The following is a 12,968-nucleotide window of genomic DNA, read 5'->3' on the forward strand; positions in this document are numbered from 1 at the left end:
ATCGCAGAGCAGGCAGTAGCCCCCTTAAAGGAGCTCTCTCTTGTTGTGAAGATTCACAACCCCCCCCCCTAGAAAAATTTGCCTACTGATACCGATCAAACTGTCTTTCTAGGACGAACTTTACCTTTTTGGGTTCTTCCCCCTCAAGACTTTGAACAAGTAAACACAAACCAAATGTTGGTCGTTATAAGCAGTTACACTAACATAAATCCATTTAACGTATGGACTTATCTGGTTATGTTAACATTTGTCAAGCCCTGTCCACAACGATAATCAACCTGTTCCATCTCACACAGTGTCCTGAAATCCAAGGGAGTTTCAAGATGTCGTGCTGCAAAGCTGTTGTTACATGATAGCCATCAGGTTCCGCACCGTGGTCAGAATACATTCCTTAATATATGGAATTCTGTACATTGCCAGTCTACAACTTCAATTGCGAATACGAACCTTCCGATATGGACAGAAAAACTGATGAAATGATACGGTAGAATAAATTCCTCTCTCGAAATTTGCTGGTTAATGCGTGTAGTGTGCTCAGTAGCGTGTCACTTCTAACTACCCTAAGTACCCTGTCACGTGATTGTCTGATGATCCACCCCCCGCGGAAATACGAGAAACACTGGGAGATTGTTCATCACCAGACAGGGCGGAAATTTATGTTGGTAATGGATTTGGTCAGCTATGGCTTATCTGTTTCCACTATGACAGGATATCATGCAATAACAAGTAGTCTCGTCGAGGCGAACAAACGGTGCTTGAGTCTTTGTAACAAATTAGTACTAACCACGAGGGATGCATGGCCGTAAAAACGAAAACACTTATTGATAACTGAGTGTGTTTGGCTAACAGAGCAAGTATTTTAGCAACGAATGTAATTGGACCACACCGGTTTGTTTGACACACTCAAGAAATTTGATCCACAGATCCATCGAAATAAGCACGGATGTATGTGAACCACTGTTCCCAACATGATGACGCAGAAAAATATATCTGTGTGTGACAACTGAACAAACAAAAGTATTTGTTGTTATTCTCAATAAAAAAACACTTCAATTTCCCACCTGCAACCATCAGTTTGGCCAAATCAATTCTTCTATCTAGCGTCTTCTGCTGCTTATCAAGAGAGCTGGAAATAGAGGAGAAATTAGTGTAGAATCGATCGTCATTAATGTAAAAGTCTGCTGCAGACATGTAGAATGTGTTCAGTCACTCAATGTTCGTGAGAAATAATGTTCCTCAATAAAGTGTATTCATGAATGGAAGATTTTCAGGTGATGTCAATGTATACTTAGCATCACATTCTGATACAGAGTTTATATCAAATAATCTTGGAGCAAAACGGAAATAGACGAGTGACAGAGAGAATCAGGGGAAACACAAGGGCTGCTTTTCCCTTGTGTTGTTGCACCGTAGTTTTGCAGTTCTTCGGTTTTTCTTTTCACATTTTAGTTGAAGTGGAATGCTGAAAAACACATGTGCTTCTCGAGATTCCATATATTGACATATCACCTAGCGCCTTCAGCTATAAATAGTCAGTAACCGTCGGCCCGCAGAGAGAAGATGAGACAAACTCACCGCAGCCAAGCCAGCAGTTAATTTCATCATCTACTTCGCCACATCATCGTTTGACCATCTCGTCTGCTTTTCAAAAATCTGCCAGCAAACATGAATGGAGAGAGGGGTGGATGCCAAGCTTAGGCAGAACGTAAAGCATCCACCTGCATTATTTCGCTGCAACACAACTGCCAAGGTCGACGAACAGATAAAACAGTCGTGTGAACGACAACCAGTAAACGTAGCCAAGCCAAAAACTGCCCCACACCTCTATGTAGACAGTCCCATAGGATATTTCTATCAACAGAATTGAAAGCGACATGTATGTGGGTTGCTCTTAGCTGGTGAAGGGCAAACTTTGGTTGGCTCAACTCCAACCACGACAGAAACCGACTTGTTTTTTCCCTCTCCACCCTCAAGCCAGTTGAATAGTCTGTAAGAATAATTATGGTTAGCTTCGTTGCGGCTGGTGTAAGACAAACCCCGCTGTAGTTGCGGACTCCCCAGCTCAGGGAATTCTTTTCGCCTTGTTCTCCACATGATGGAAAACAAGCGCATAAATTACAGCTCTTACACATCGCCAGCATCTTTGGAAAGAGCGTGCAGGTTAGGACGCGCAATCCTTTTTCCAAATTCTGTTTCAGTGAGAAGGCCATCCAGTGGAACAGGGCAGGAAGCAGATACGGCAGTGCAGAGGATTCAGGTAAACAATTAAGATGGGATTTCTTTCCAGTTTGCGTACAGTACATAGTTTTGCTAACACTTTTCAACTAACACCACTGATATTAATGAGATGGGACAGTTTCTGGACGTTCCTAGAGGTTGCAGCTGCTTCCACTCATAGAGCGCCTTTAGACCACCACTATCCCCGCTTCCCTGGGAGGCTGCTAATGGCTTAACGCTTCACAGCCATTTGAGCGTTGTTTTGCACACTACCTGGTAGTAGTTGGAGCGCATATCGTTCAATTGAGAAAAGACCCAATCCTGGTCGTTGGCTTGTTCGCTGAGCTGGGCAATTTGGTTGCAAACGTTTCATCACCAATCGAGGTGACATCATCAGTGCGTAGTTGTGCGTAGCGGTGGGTTAGTGGTTGTGCGTTCAGTAGTGTTACGTGTGTGTTGATATACGTGCTGGTAGCCGAGGATGACCTTTGACCGCGATTAGTTATTCCGTCGGGCGGTTCCATTGGTTGTTCTTTCTATCCCGTGTCCTCATTCGCCGATGCCCACGTGACTTTTGAACTTGACATCCCTCGCCGTCGTAGTCTAGTCGATGTTGGAGTGACCTTTGTCCTTCCGAGTTCCGGTTGTGACCTCATTGGTTTGACTCCGAGGAGTTCCTTGTTTCTTCGTTTGTGAATCCATTATTCGGTCCTCCTTGAGTGTTTCGGTTGCGATGTTGATCTCTCGCGCGTAGAGGTGCGTAAATTGGATCCAGTTCGATGCACCGGTTTATTGAACCAGTCGTAGAGTACCATGCTTCCAGAAATTCTCTTCCGTGTCGCGTGTCTCTGTATGCCAAAATTTTCGCGTTTTCCATGTTGAATTTGTGGCCTTCCTGGTCCTCGTGTATGGATATCAAGGACAGGGGGTCATGCCTCCTGACAGCCGCGTTGTGTTCCTTTATTCGTGTACATAATTTTCTCCCAGTTTGTCCAACGTAGAATTTGTTGCAGTCGTTGCAGTCGATTTGGTATATCACATTGTTCCTCTTGGTTTTGTCCCGGTTGTCCTTCGGTCTAGAGATTAATTTCCTTAGAGTAGCACTCGGTTTGTGGGCCACGAAGATTCCTTTTTGCGCCAATAATCTGGTTGCGAGTTCTGATATATTCTTGATGTAAGGTAGGACTACCCGTCTGGTGGCTTGTTCTTGCTGTGGCTGTTGTTGAGATGTCTTCTTCTTCTTCAAGCTTCTCTTGATAAAACTCCTTGGATATCCATTCTTCTGGAACATTCTGTATAGATGGTTTTCCTCCTTCTTCCGTAGTTCTGTGGTGCTGCAGTGTGTCTCCGCCCTCTTGAACAAGGTTTGGACGCAGCTCTTTTTGTGGTTTACTGGATGATTGCTGTTGTAGTTCAGTATTTGGTCCGTATGAGTCTCTTTGCGGTGTACGCAGGTTTCCAGAGTCCCGTCCACCTTTCTGTTCACTAAGACGTCCAAGAATGGTAGCCGATTGTTTCTTTCCAGTTCGATTGTAAACTTGATATCTTCAAACGTTGTGTTGAGCAGTTCATGTGCGTCGTGTACTGAGTCCCGTTGGACGTCACGTCACGTTGGTCACGTTGGACAAACTGGGAGAAAATTATGTACACGAATAAAGGAACACAACGACCATCTACGCCACCTGAGCTACCGACATTCTCCTCTATAGAAGACCCAATCCTCTTAATTATGTAAGAGTCTTCAGGTGTTTCTGGTGTATCACGTGATCTCCTAAACTCGAGAGATCTGAGAATGGTGCTGAGCCTGTTCGGATAACCAGGCAGGACTGCTTGATCAAATAATCTGGCTGTGTTTGCTGCTTCCATCCAACCGGTAGCTATCCACTCATCAAACTTTTCAAGGTTTTTGTGCACACCAGAGGATGACCTATGTTGGTCGATCAGAGTGGTAGGCCTGAACAAATGGGCGTAAACTGTATTTGATTACAATGCGACTCGGCAAGGCCCAACACAAGTTCATAGGTAACTCTACCGTACCATGAAAGAAACGATCACCTAGATACGCATGGCCGCCCGAAAGGTGGCCTGCACTGGCGTTTAAATCATTGGCTGATATCATGACATCGGACTTTCGGGCTTTCTGGAGAATTGCATGCGGATGTTGGCAACGACTGTTACAGTCAGTTGTGAAAAACAGGGCACGCTTGTCTGCATGATCTTCACTAGTCCAGAAAAGAGCATGTAAGCCTTGGTACACGAAGACAGATAATGAGTAGAACCCACTCAAACAAAGCACTGTCTGATCTTTTTTAAACAGTAGTGACGCTAGCTTGTTTTGGACCGGAGGCGTCTGGTCTCAAGCAGAATCACGCGTTAGAATCTGAAGGGGAGATTGGATTGTTGCTATCATCGAGGAGCCTGGAATTTTATGTAGATTTTTTTCCTGTAAGTGAAGTCAACCTATGCTGAAAATCCGAGAGACACTATAAAGCTGTTCTAGCCTTATTTGTATCAATCAGCAGTCTGAATATCACGAAACCCAATTGGCTTTGAACCCGCGACCTTCCAAACCGTTTGACCACAAGCGCCTTATCAGCAGTATGATTGTCTCGCACTTAGAGGTGATATAACACCGCTACTTCTTCATTTATGGGGTCACGGTGGAAGAAGTCCTCAAGATTCTAACCAGACCAGTCTTTTAACCGATGATTATTCGTGAGGACAGTGAAACGCCTGCAGGGGATACAAGGAGGAAAACCAGTAGATTGTTTTTGTGATGGCGCATCTGTACGTTCACGCCTTTGATTGTGGCCGAACGGGAGGTAAAAATCATGACTTCACGGAAGTTCTGTAGAAAGCAAAAGACTTGCAGTTATTTGATTATAGATTTGAATGTGCCAGCAAGGAATTGGCGAGCGTGGTTGGAAGCACGGTTTAAGAGTGTACGTTAGTAACACGCCGCTTCACTCGCAGGAGGAAATCTTAATTGCGAATTTCAAAATCGCCTCAAGCTATCATCAATTTAGTTAGTTTGGAAGGAAGAGTAATTCACCAGTCGAGTGAAACTTCCCTCTGAGAAGGAGGCTCTCGAAAAGCCAGTCAGCACCTGACCACGTGATGTGGATTCCTGTCCAAGTGTGGGACACTCTGCTGGTTAGCTGCTTGCAGCTGAGCGGCCAAGTGATCGAACGAGTAGCCGCGAAGTTGCGGGTTCAAGATTTCCTGAAGTGCTGCGGGATCCATACCGATGGTGATTCGCAGCATAGATAGGCTTAACCCATAGAAGGACATATCTATTGATAACAAACGTAACGTTAGTCCATGAACTGTGTGATGGCGAGGTGTTACCTGGTCGAATTAAGGAAGTGGTCCCATCAACTGCCCTTGGTTGAAGAACCTGGCTAGTGACACAATGGGACGAAGCACGAAGTCTGCAATCCGCTGGGATCGAGGATCGTGGGGCAGTTCATATATCCTGCAAATTAGAGACAGCCATCAAAGGCACCCGGTGTATTGCGAAACTACGCCAACCGTGGAGGGCGTAAACTTTTCGATCCATATTGATCTACAGCCACGAGGTAAATAAAGTACTGTATGCCATCCAGATCATTTTATTGGAAGCAATGGCAACCCAGTATCACAAATGCCACTCCTGTGAAAGGTCCGACAAGGTGGAGCTATTACTAAGCCTCTCCAAGCCTTACATACCCTTGGTCAGTGATTTGATCTTAAGGCCCGTCACGTGAAGCCCGTTATGTTGCCGCCATTGAGTACCTGGACTGGACCGAAACACACCGCCGCTAATTGTTTTCGGCCGCTTATTTACCACAATTAGTTCGTCTATAATTAGCCCTCAGAGAAGATCATCCCTTATCTATGACCTGTAGCGCGCTAAGAGAAACACAAATATACATTATCCTCTACGTAGACAGGTACCTGTGTTTCAATAATTTGGGGCCGGACGAACACACTCTTCTGTCTCGGGAGCCAATGCTTGAAATTTTGATGAGTCTTGACCTCTGAATGGCAGTGCTCTGTGATCGCTGTTGGACGAAACATTTCTTGACATCAGTCGCGTTTCAGGTATTTTTAACCCCCTACTCCGAATGTCTATTGCTGAGCGACGTTTCGTGCTGGTTTTAAGCTCATTATGGTGTCAAAACTAAGGCAGTATAAATCTACCTGCCTGTGGATGACTCAAGCGCACTAAACAGCCCGGCTCAAACTTCCTGACTTCAAACTGAAACACGATACTTTCTTGTGACATTTTGATGTCAGTAGATTACACTTCGAGATTTCTCTGTTTGTCCAATGTTTGCCTAATAAATCTATGAATTCTTGATACGAATGTTGTCAGACGCACTGATAAGTAAAACACTTAAATACTGTCCACTGACCTGTGATTCATTCCTTAAAGGTGAAACCCTAGGCCAAATACGCGTACGATTTATTCTCCCTCGGCCACATTTTTCGCTCCTCCGTCTTGTAGGTTAACTCTTTGGTTTTTCAATTAGCATATATCTTAATATATTTACGTGCCTAACCATCGTGTTTTCTTATGTGAATTAAACAGCACTGATGAATGCAGAAAATCGCGTGTATTTTCACGTATCGTCTCAGATCGTTTCAGTCATCTTTGTTCTTCTCGCTCCAGACAAACTGATTATCTCCCACATATATTTCTTTACTTGCAAACTAACATTGAGGAGTTTGTCATACAAGCTCATCTTCTCATCTCTATCGATTATTCATCGGTTGACATTGACACGAGTAAACATTCATCAGATCTGACTTCCGCCGTCTGTATATGAAAAAATTCTTTGATGGGAGTCGTGGTGCCTCACCTCACTCAATGTAACACGTCCGAATTAAGTTTCGCAGCTCACATGAAGGTAGCAAAAACCACTGGGAGGGGGGAGGTAGGCGAGGTACGTCTGCTTCAGGAGAGGGAACTGATAAACTAGCACACGACAATTTGGTCCACTTTCCAATGGAAATCAAGCACCCAAGATTCCAGAGAACATACTTGACTAGTCGGATAAGTGCCTAACTGCTTGAGTCAGTGGTAATTTTTAACTTCTGTCGATTACGTTAACTCAAACAACAACTGAATGACAGAAGTTCCTGATGGATTTATTCAACTTAGGCAAACTGAATAAAAAATAAGTGTATTTATTCCACAGGAAATGATTTTACTCGTCAGTTGTGTTATTCAGATACCACCTGTACTTTTGTGCATCAGAATGAAAGCCAAATTATTGCGGACCAGATGAGCAGTATTTAAGGGCAAAAGCCTGATGTTTCTGGAGAACACGGTCCGAAACCAGACAACATCCTCTTTCAAAACTAGTGAAACAACGATCGGGCACAACACACTACTGAAAACACGTCGAGAACTGGTTGGATTTAGTTGAGTTTCCCGTCAAAACCAGATTTGCTTCCAAAAGACAGTATTTGGACAACATCTGAGAATCTTCCTGGGGATTGACGCAATACGCTTGTTGGACAGCATGCTCGTCACTGGGTTGGGTCAAGTATCGTGTTTTGTGGTGGGTTCAACGAGGTACGAGGGAAATCACGTGAACCTCAGACAAAAAAAACACTCAGATCTCAAAACCCTGAACCAAACAGTAGCCGCTTCCCCTTTCATCCACATTTTGAAGCTTTCACCAATAACTGCTCTTTGTGTAAAATACAGCTTTCAGTATTTGTTAAACTTACTGAATGCAGAACCGCCTCAAGTTGGCACACTTCATATGCCGGTCTAGCAATTTTCACTTGCTTACTGATTGTTTCATTGTGAATATCTGCTTCCAGATAATACTAACTGTTTTGTGAAGGCAACGGTGGTCAAATGTTTGTAGATGACCGAATCACAAGAACGTCCTGATGCGAAATGGCTTCCTGCAACAGTTTTCAGTTGAAGTTCTCTGACTAGCTGTGTTTGCCCCGTTGAACCTAACATTAGTAGACCCAACATTTCAGAGATATCACAACCAAGGCCGCATTCTTTGCACAAAAGCTTATTCGGGGAGAATATCTATCAGACACAAAAACGCCCGAACTTGGACTATTTCTGTACCATTTCTAAACGGTGCTATCATTGTATTGTCTCAGTCAGATCTCTGACGCCTAATTCACCTTGTTGAACATGCTGTGAAATCCGTAGGTAGGAACCACAGACTGGCATCATTATTGCCCCCTACTTATCTATACTACTTCCATCTATTTTTGAAGTTACCTAGTCTAGTATTCTATCAATCTCAAAGATCTTCCGAACACAATTGTGGGTACTGCTCACTTTCGTCACCAGATATAGGTTGTCTTTTCCCACGGTCTGTCTCTCCCTCCTGCATATAACCGAATGTAGTCATATTTTCGAGTCGCAATCGTAATAAACCTATGCAATTTGCATTGCTGTTAATAAATAAACCGCGCAATATTCAGCACATCGTTCCCAGTTCGTTTTATTCAAGAAGAATATGCACTGTAATGTTTACTGTCCTTCCAAATTGTTGACTGAAGCAAAAATGTTACATTCACAGCCGAAGTATGCGGAAATTGTTTGGGCAAATGGGACAGAGTCAATCGATAACATAGGGTGATATCCGGTTAATTCTGTGTGTTGTTCACATATTTACAAAGGCTAAGCACAAGGGACGACGTATCTGTAACAGCTCCGAATGTTACATTCTTTACTGTCGCCGGAATTTTCGGTCCGCATTATGGAATAAGCTGTACGGAGCCTGTTCATTGAATTGTTCTTATTTTAGGATGGCCGTTTGCGGCTTGGTGATCACATTGTCTGTGTTCAAGACTTTAATGTTCGAGGTTTCGGGCCGGATCAAGTTGCCACAGTCCTTCGTCACACGATCTCTGCAAAGCTGTTAGCCACTGGACTCAACCCTGAAGAGGACGGTAGTGGAGCTGAAGAGGGATCAACCGTCTTCCGCAGGTTGAACAGCGATTCAAGTCCGGAAAAGGCAGTCTTGAACAATGCTAGTGAATTGACACTGACTGAGAAAAGTATACCTTCAGTGCCAGTGCGGCTCATTGTTGCTCGATCGGCATTGGCTGACCCGAACGATTTGAGTGATATATACATTGAGCAACAAAGACGCATGGCTGAGCAGCAAGTTATGGACGCCATTGGGTAAGTTGAATCCGGGTGATGGCAATCTTTTATTTTATAATGAATGGTTCTTCCCAAAGAGTTTTGCTTATTTTAAGAAATTCACGAGATCATACACAAACAATCCAGAGGTATGGTAGAGTCATCGCTGACAAGTGAGATCAGCTCAGTAGTGTAACCGAAGGTGAGGTTTTTGCTAGAAAAGTCTGTTGTTTGCATACACTACATTACGTTGATCAGAGCATGATCAGAGACATGCATTCAACATGAGATTTTATGATCTGTCTGTGATATGCTCACCCGTGCTAGGGCGTTACCTCCTCATGGGGCTATTTTTTTCAACGCCACGTTAAGATGACTCAAACAAATGTGTTGACAATGCGGGGCTTAAAAAATGAACAAGAAATGGTCAGGTGGAACTTTTTTCGCCTTGCTTGACTTAATGTGAGTTGTACCATCAGGTGCCTTGAAAAATTTTCTAACTGCCTACGTACATGAGGGATTGAGCCTAGGCTAATCTTACACCGGCCAGTTTCTCACTCACGTTATAGCTTTAGTGGTTAGCACCACATATTCTATCGGAGTATGTATGTAGTGTGAACAAACTGCATTGAACGAACCTCTCTGCTATTCATTCAGGCTTCCATATACAATTTTGACCAAACAAAAGCTTTATGAAACTTTGTACAGTCTTTTAAATGGTCGACTCGTTACTTATTACTGATAAGGGTTTTCCAGCTGAATTAGATTAAAAACCTGGTGTGGTCAAGTTCCAACTGACAGCCTTTTCAGCGGTTTCACTCGGACCGATGCAGGAGGGTCGAAACGGAAGAAATCGGTTGTCTGCCACTACCTTGTTTTTTTGGTCAGGGATACACCAACTGGCGGTCGGTCTTTGGAGAAAGCCCCTCTTTGAAGAGTTTTCCGTTGAGGAATAGCTGCGGTTTTTCATGCTGGTTCAATAAGTTGAAATCGTCGCTGTTTGAAATACCATTAGGAGGATCACTATTATTTATCGTTTATTTCAGTGTTGTCCCAACAGAACAACTTGACGAATATCTCGAGGCTTTGCTGAATACAAGTCTTTCTTCACAACCACTGACGGACGGAAACCAACCCATAGGACTAACAGTTTCGGCTACTCAGATAGACCCTTTATCAGAGCACGGAGAGTTATGTGACGAAGAACCATATCTAAAGAAATCAAGTTCTATTTCGACAAATATTGCTGCTTGCAAGACTGTAAGAGGGTGGCCTACAAAAGAAAACAATGAGGTGAGTGTGTCTATGTTTGGGGATGAAATGCGGAAGAAGTTTAGTTGCGAACATATCCTTTCATGCAGAAAAGCAAGGTTGAAGTTGAACAACTAAGATGGTAATCTCGAACATGGATAGCTCACAGGGACTGGTCTTTGTTAGCGGGTTTCTGTCAGGGGGCACAGTCGTAAGATGATACCTGAAATACTAACCCTATTTTGTGCCACCTTCAGTGTGACAAAAACGGAACTAAAAATGCCACTTCTACCCTTCGGGAATAAATTTGTATACATTTTTTCATGAAACACATTTCATAGTATTATCCTGGCAACACTTCAATGGCTTTACAATAAATCCGTCCCATGTACTTGTCACATTATAGGAAGATGGCCTCAACGAGTTGACGGGCAGCGTTATTTTCCAGAAATTCGTCTTCCTAAAAAGATTATTACTGTCAAAAAGAGCCTAAAGAGTGGTCCTTCGTGAAAAGTTATATCTATCAAGATCGATCTATTTAAGAAGGGAAACTCTTAAATCGAGCGCTGACTGGAATGTGTTGGCTGTGACATCACAGATTTGTCCCATTCTGTAAAGACAATCTTCAGGAGACACTAACCACCTTAATTGGTCTTTTTCGTTTGACGCTTACATCAGCAGCGAAATTCCTCCCAGGGGAGATTTCGGCCAGTCCTCTGGTGGGAATACATATCCAGCTCTAGCCTCGTAAAGATGACACCACCCATCTTTTCAAACCGTCTCCTTCACACCATTTGTTGGATTTCTAGTTGGTGTCAGCAAACGAAGTTCGTAACCAGACCTTTGTTGACAAACAATGTTGCACTAGGGAGCATTTAGAGTGTTCTTTGTTGGGAGTTAGGAGGTTATCTGTCAAGATTTATCAACACTAAACCAAATCTCACAGCGCAAGATTGAAGTGGTTTTACCCGTTGGTAAACTCCCTTCAGGGGAGAAACCACGTATATTCAATGTTTCAGGAAGTTTCGTTTATCGCTCTGTCAACTTCACAGTGTGACTCAGTTGTCGGAATGATTCTATTGTGTTCACAACACTGTGTCCCATCAACTCCGACATCTGAAATGGGGTCAGTTCCTCAGACAACGCCTCACCCTTCTGGATGATTAGCATCCAATGAATTTTTCTAAAAAGATGCAAGTAAAACTTCTTGAGAAACATCACTATGTTTGTCTACATCTAGAGTACTTCTGAAGAGGAACCCGTCTCTACTGCTTACCTTCCAATAGAAAAATCCGACCTTGGCGCGTTAGCTGAACCCGATTCATACGGTAAGTAGAGAATAAAGTTTGGTTATAGAACCGTACATGTCCGTTTTCACGTTTCTTTTCTGAAAAATTTAAGCATGGCGACCCACAGTTTCTTCGACAGAAGAGCTACTGCATTCATTTTGTAGTGATCAGATTTCAGTCGATGACGTCTGAATTTAACAATAGGGTGGTAGTCCGCCTAGCTTGATACTTGTTTGCTAACGTCCCGCCACCCTCGAGGAGACGTTATCAGGCAGCATTAATCGCACCCGATGACGATTCCTGGAGTGATGACGGAAGGTTTTTCGAAGCCAATTACAAAACTCGAGCGAACAAACCAACAGTCACCAGACCAACCATCAGCACTCGGGTTACTAATACTCCAACACGGTTTCAGCTTGTCCTAGGTGCTAGTACTTTGGTGTATCGTATTCCTCCAGCCCCGTGAAATGATCAATAAATCAATTAAAGGTGAAGGAAATCGTTCAGGTGACACTTGTACCAATCTCTGGTTCCTTTGTAGTGTCCCTGGGTGGATACTGGAGGTTAAACAGAAGCATCGATACAAGTACTGGTTGGCATATTGATGGGGAACTTGAAATGTGCGCAATTTACAGACGATTCTGCAAAACAAAAGTGGAAACACAAAGGTCGTCATAAAAGCTCTTGTCAGCCATTTGTACGATCTTCTTGAGAGGCATTGTCAGTCTCACACAAGAGGGAAGGCTGTGGTGCAGCCTACGAGCTCTCCTAAAGACGAACTAAAGCCGCTGACCTATAACAGTGAACAACACCAATGGAGAATGGATGCCGCCACGCACAGTTTGTGCTGAGCTACACATGCCTCCACCCAAACACCGTGTGCGCGGTGTAAACCCGAGGGAACGGGACCAGTGGTTCAAGATCAGGAGATATTTCTAGAGCCATCAGGGTGTAGAACCAGCGGTCCAAGCTTGTCAACTAACATGGCTGCAAGTGGGAACTCGAGCTCCATAGTGCATACAAAAGGTCATCCATCCGCTATCACTACTCCGGAAACTCGTTCTATGCATATATATATATATATATATATATATATA

At 43.6% G+C, this 12,968-nt stretch overlaps 1 protein-coding gene across 1 annotated transcript in view; it reads left to right on the top strand.

The window, feature by feature from the left end:
• Window positions 1-8,990: 8,990 nt before the first annotated feature.
• Window positions 8,991-12,968, top strand: part of T265_13562 (hypothetical protein) — a gene marked incomplete at both ends in the record, with an annotated part of 17,316 nt that continues 13,338 nt past the window's right edge. The window contains 3 exons of the mRNA XM_009169481.1: window positions 8,991-9,370; window positions 10,378-10,624; window positions 11,823-11,910. Coding sequence (XP_009167745.1) covers window positions 8,991-9,370; window positions 10,378-10,624; window positions 11,823-11,910 — 715 coding nt within the window. The remainder of the gene's footprint in view (window positions 9,371-10,377; window positions 10,625-11,822; window positions 11,911-12,968) is intronic.

The sequence above is a fragment of the Opisthorchis viverrini genome (genome assembly GCF_000715545.1).
Source record: "Opisthorchis viverrini unplaced genomic scaffold opera_v5_80, whole genome shotgun sequence".
In the NCBI taxonomy this organism is placed as follows: Eukaryota; Metazoa; Platyhelminthes; class Trematoda; order Opisthorchiida; family Opisthorchiidae; genus Opisthorchis; species Opisthorchis viverrini.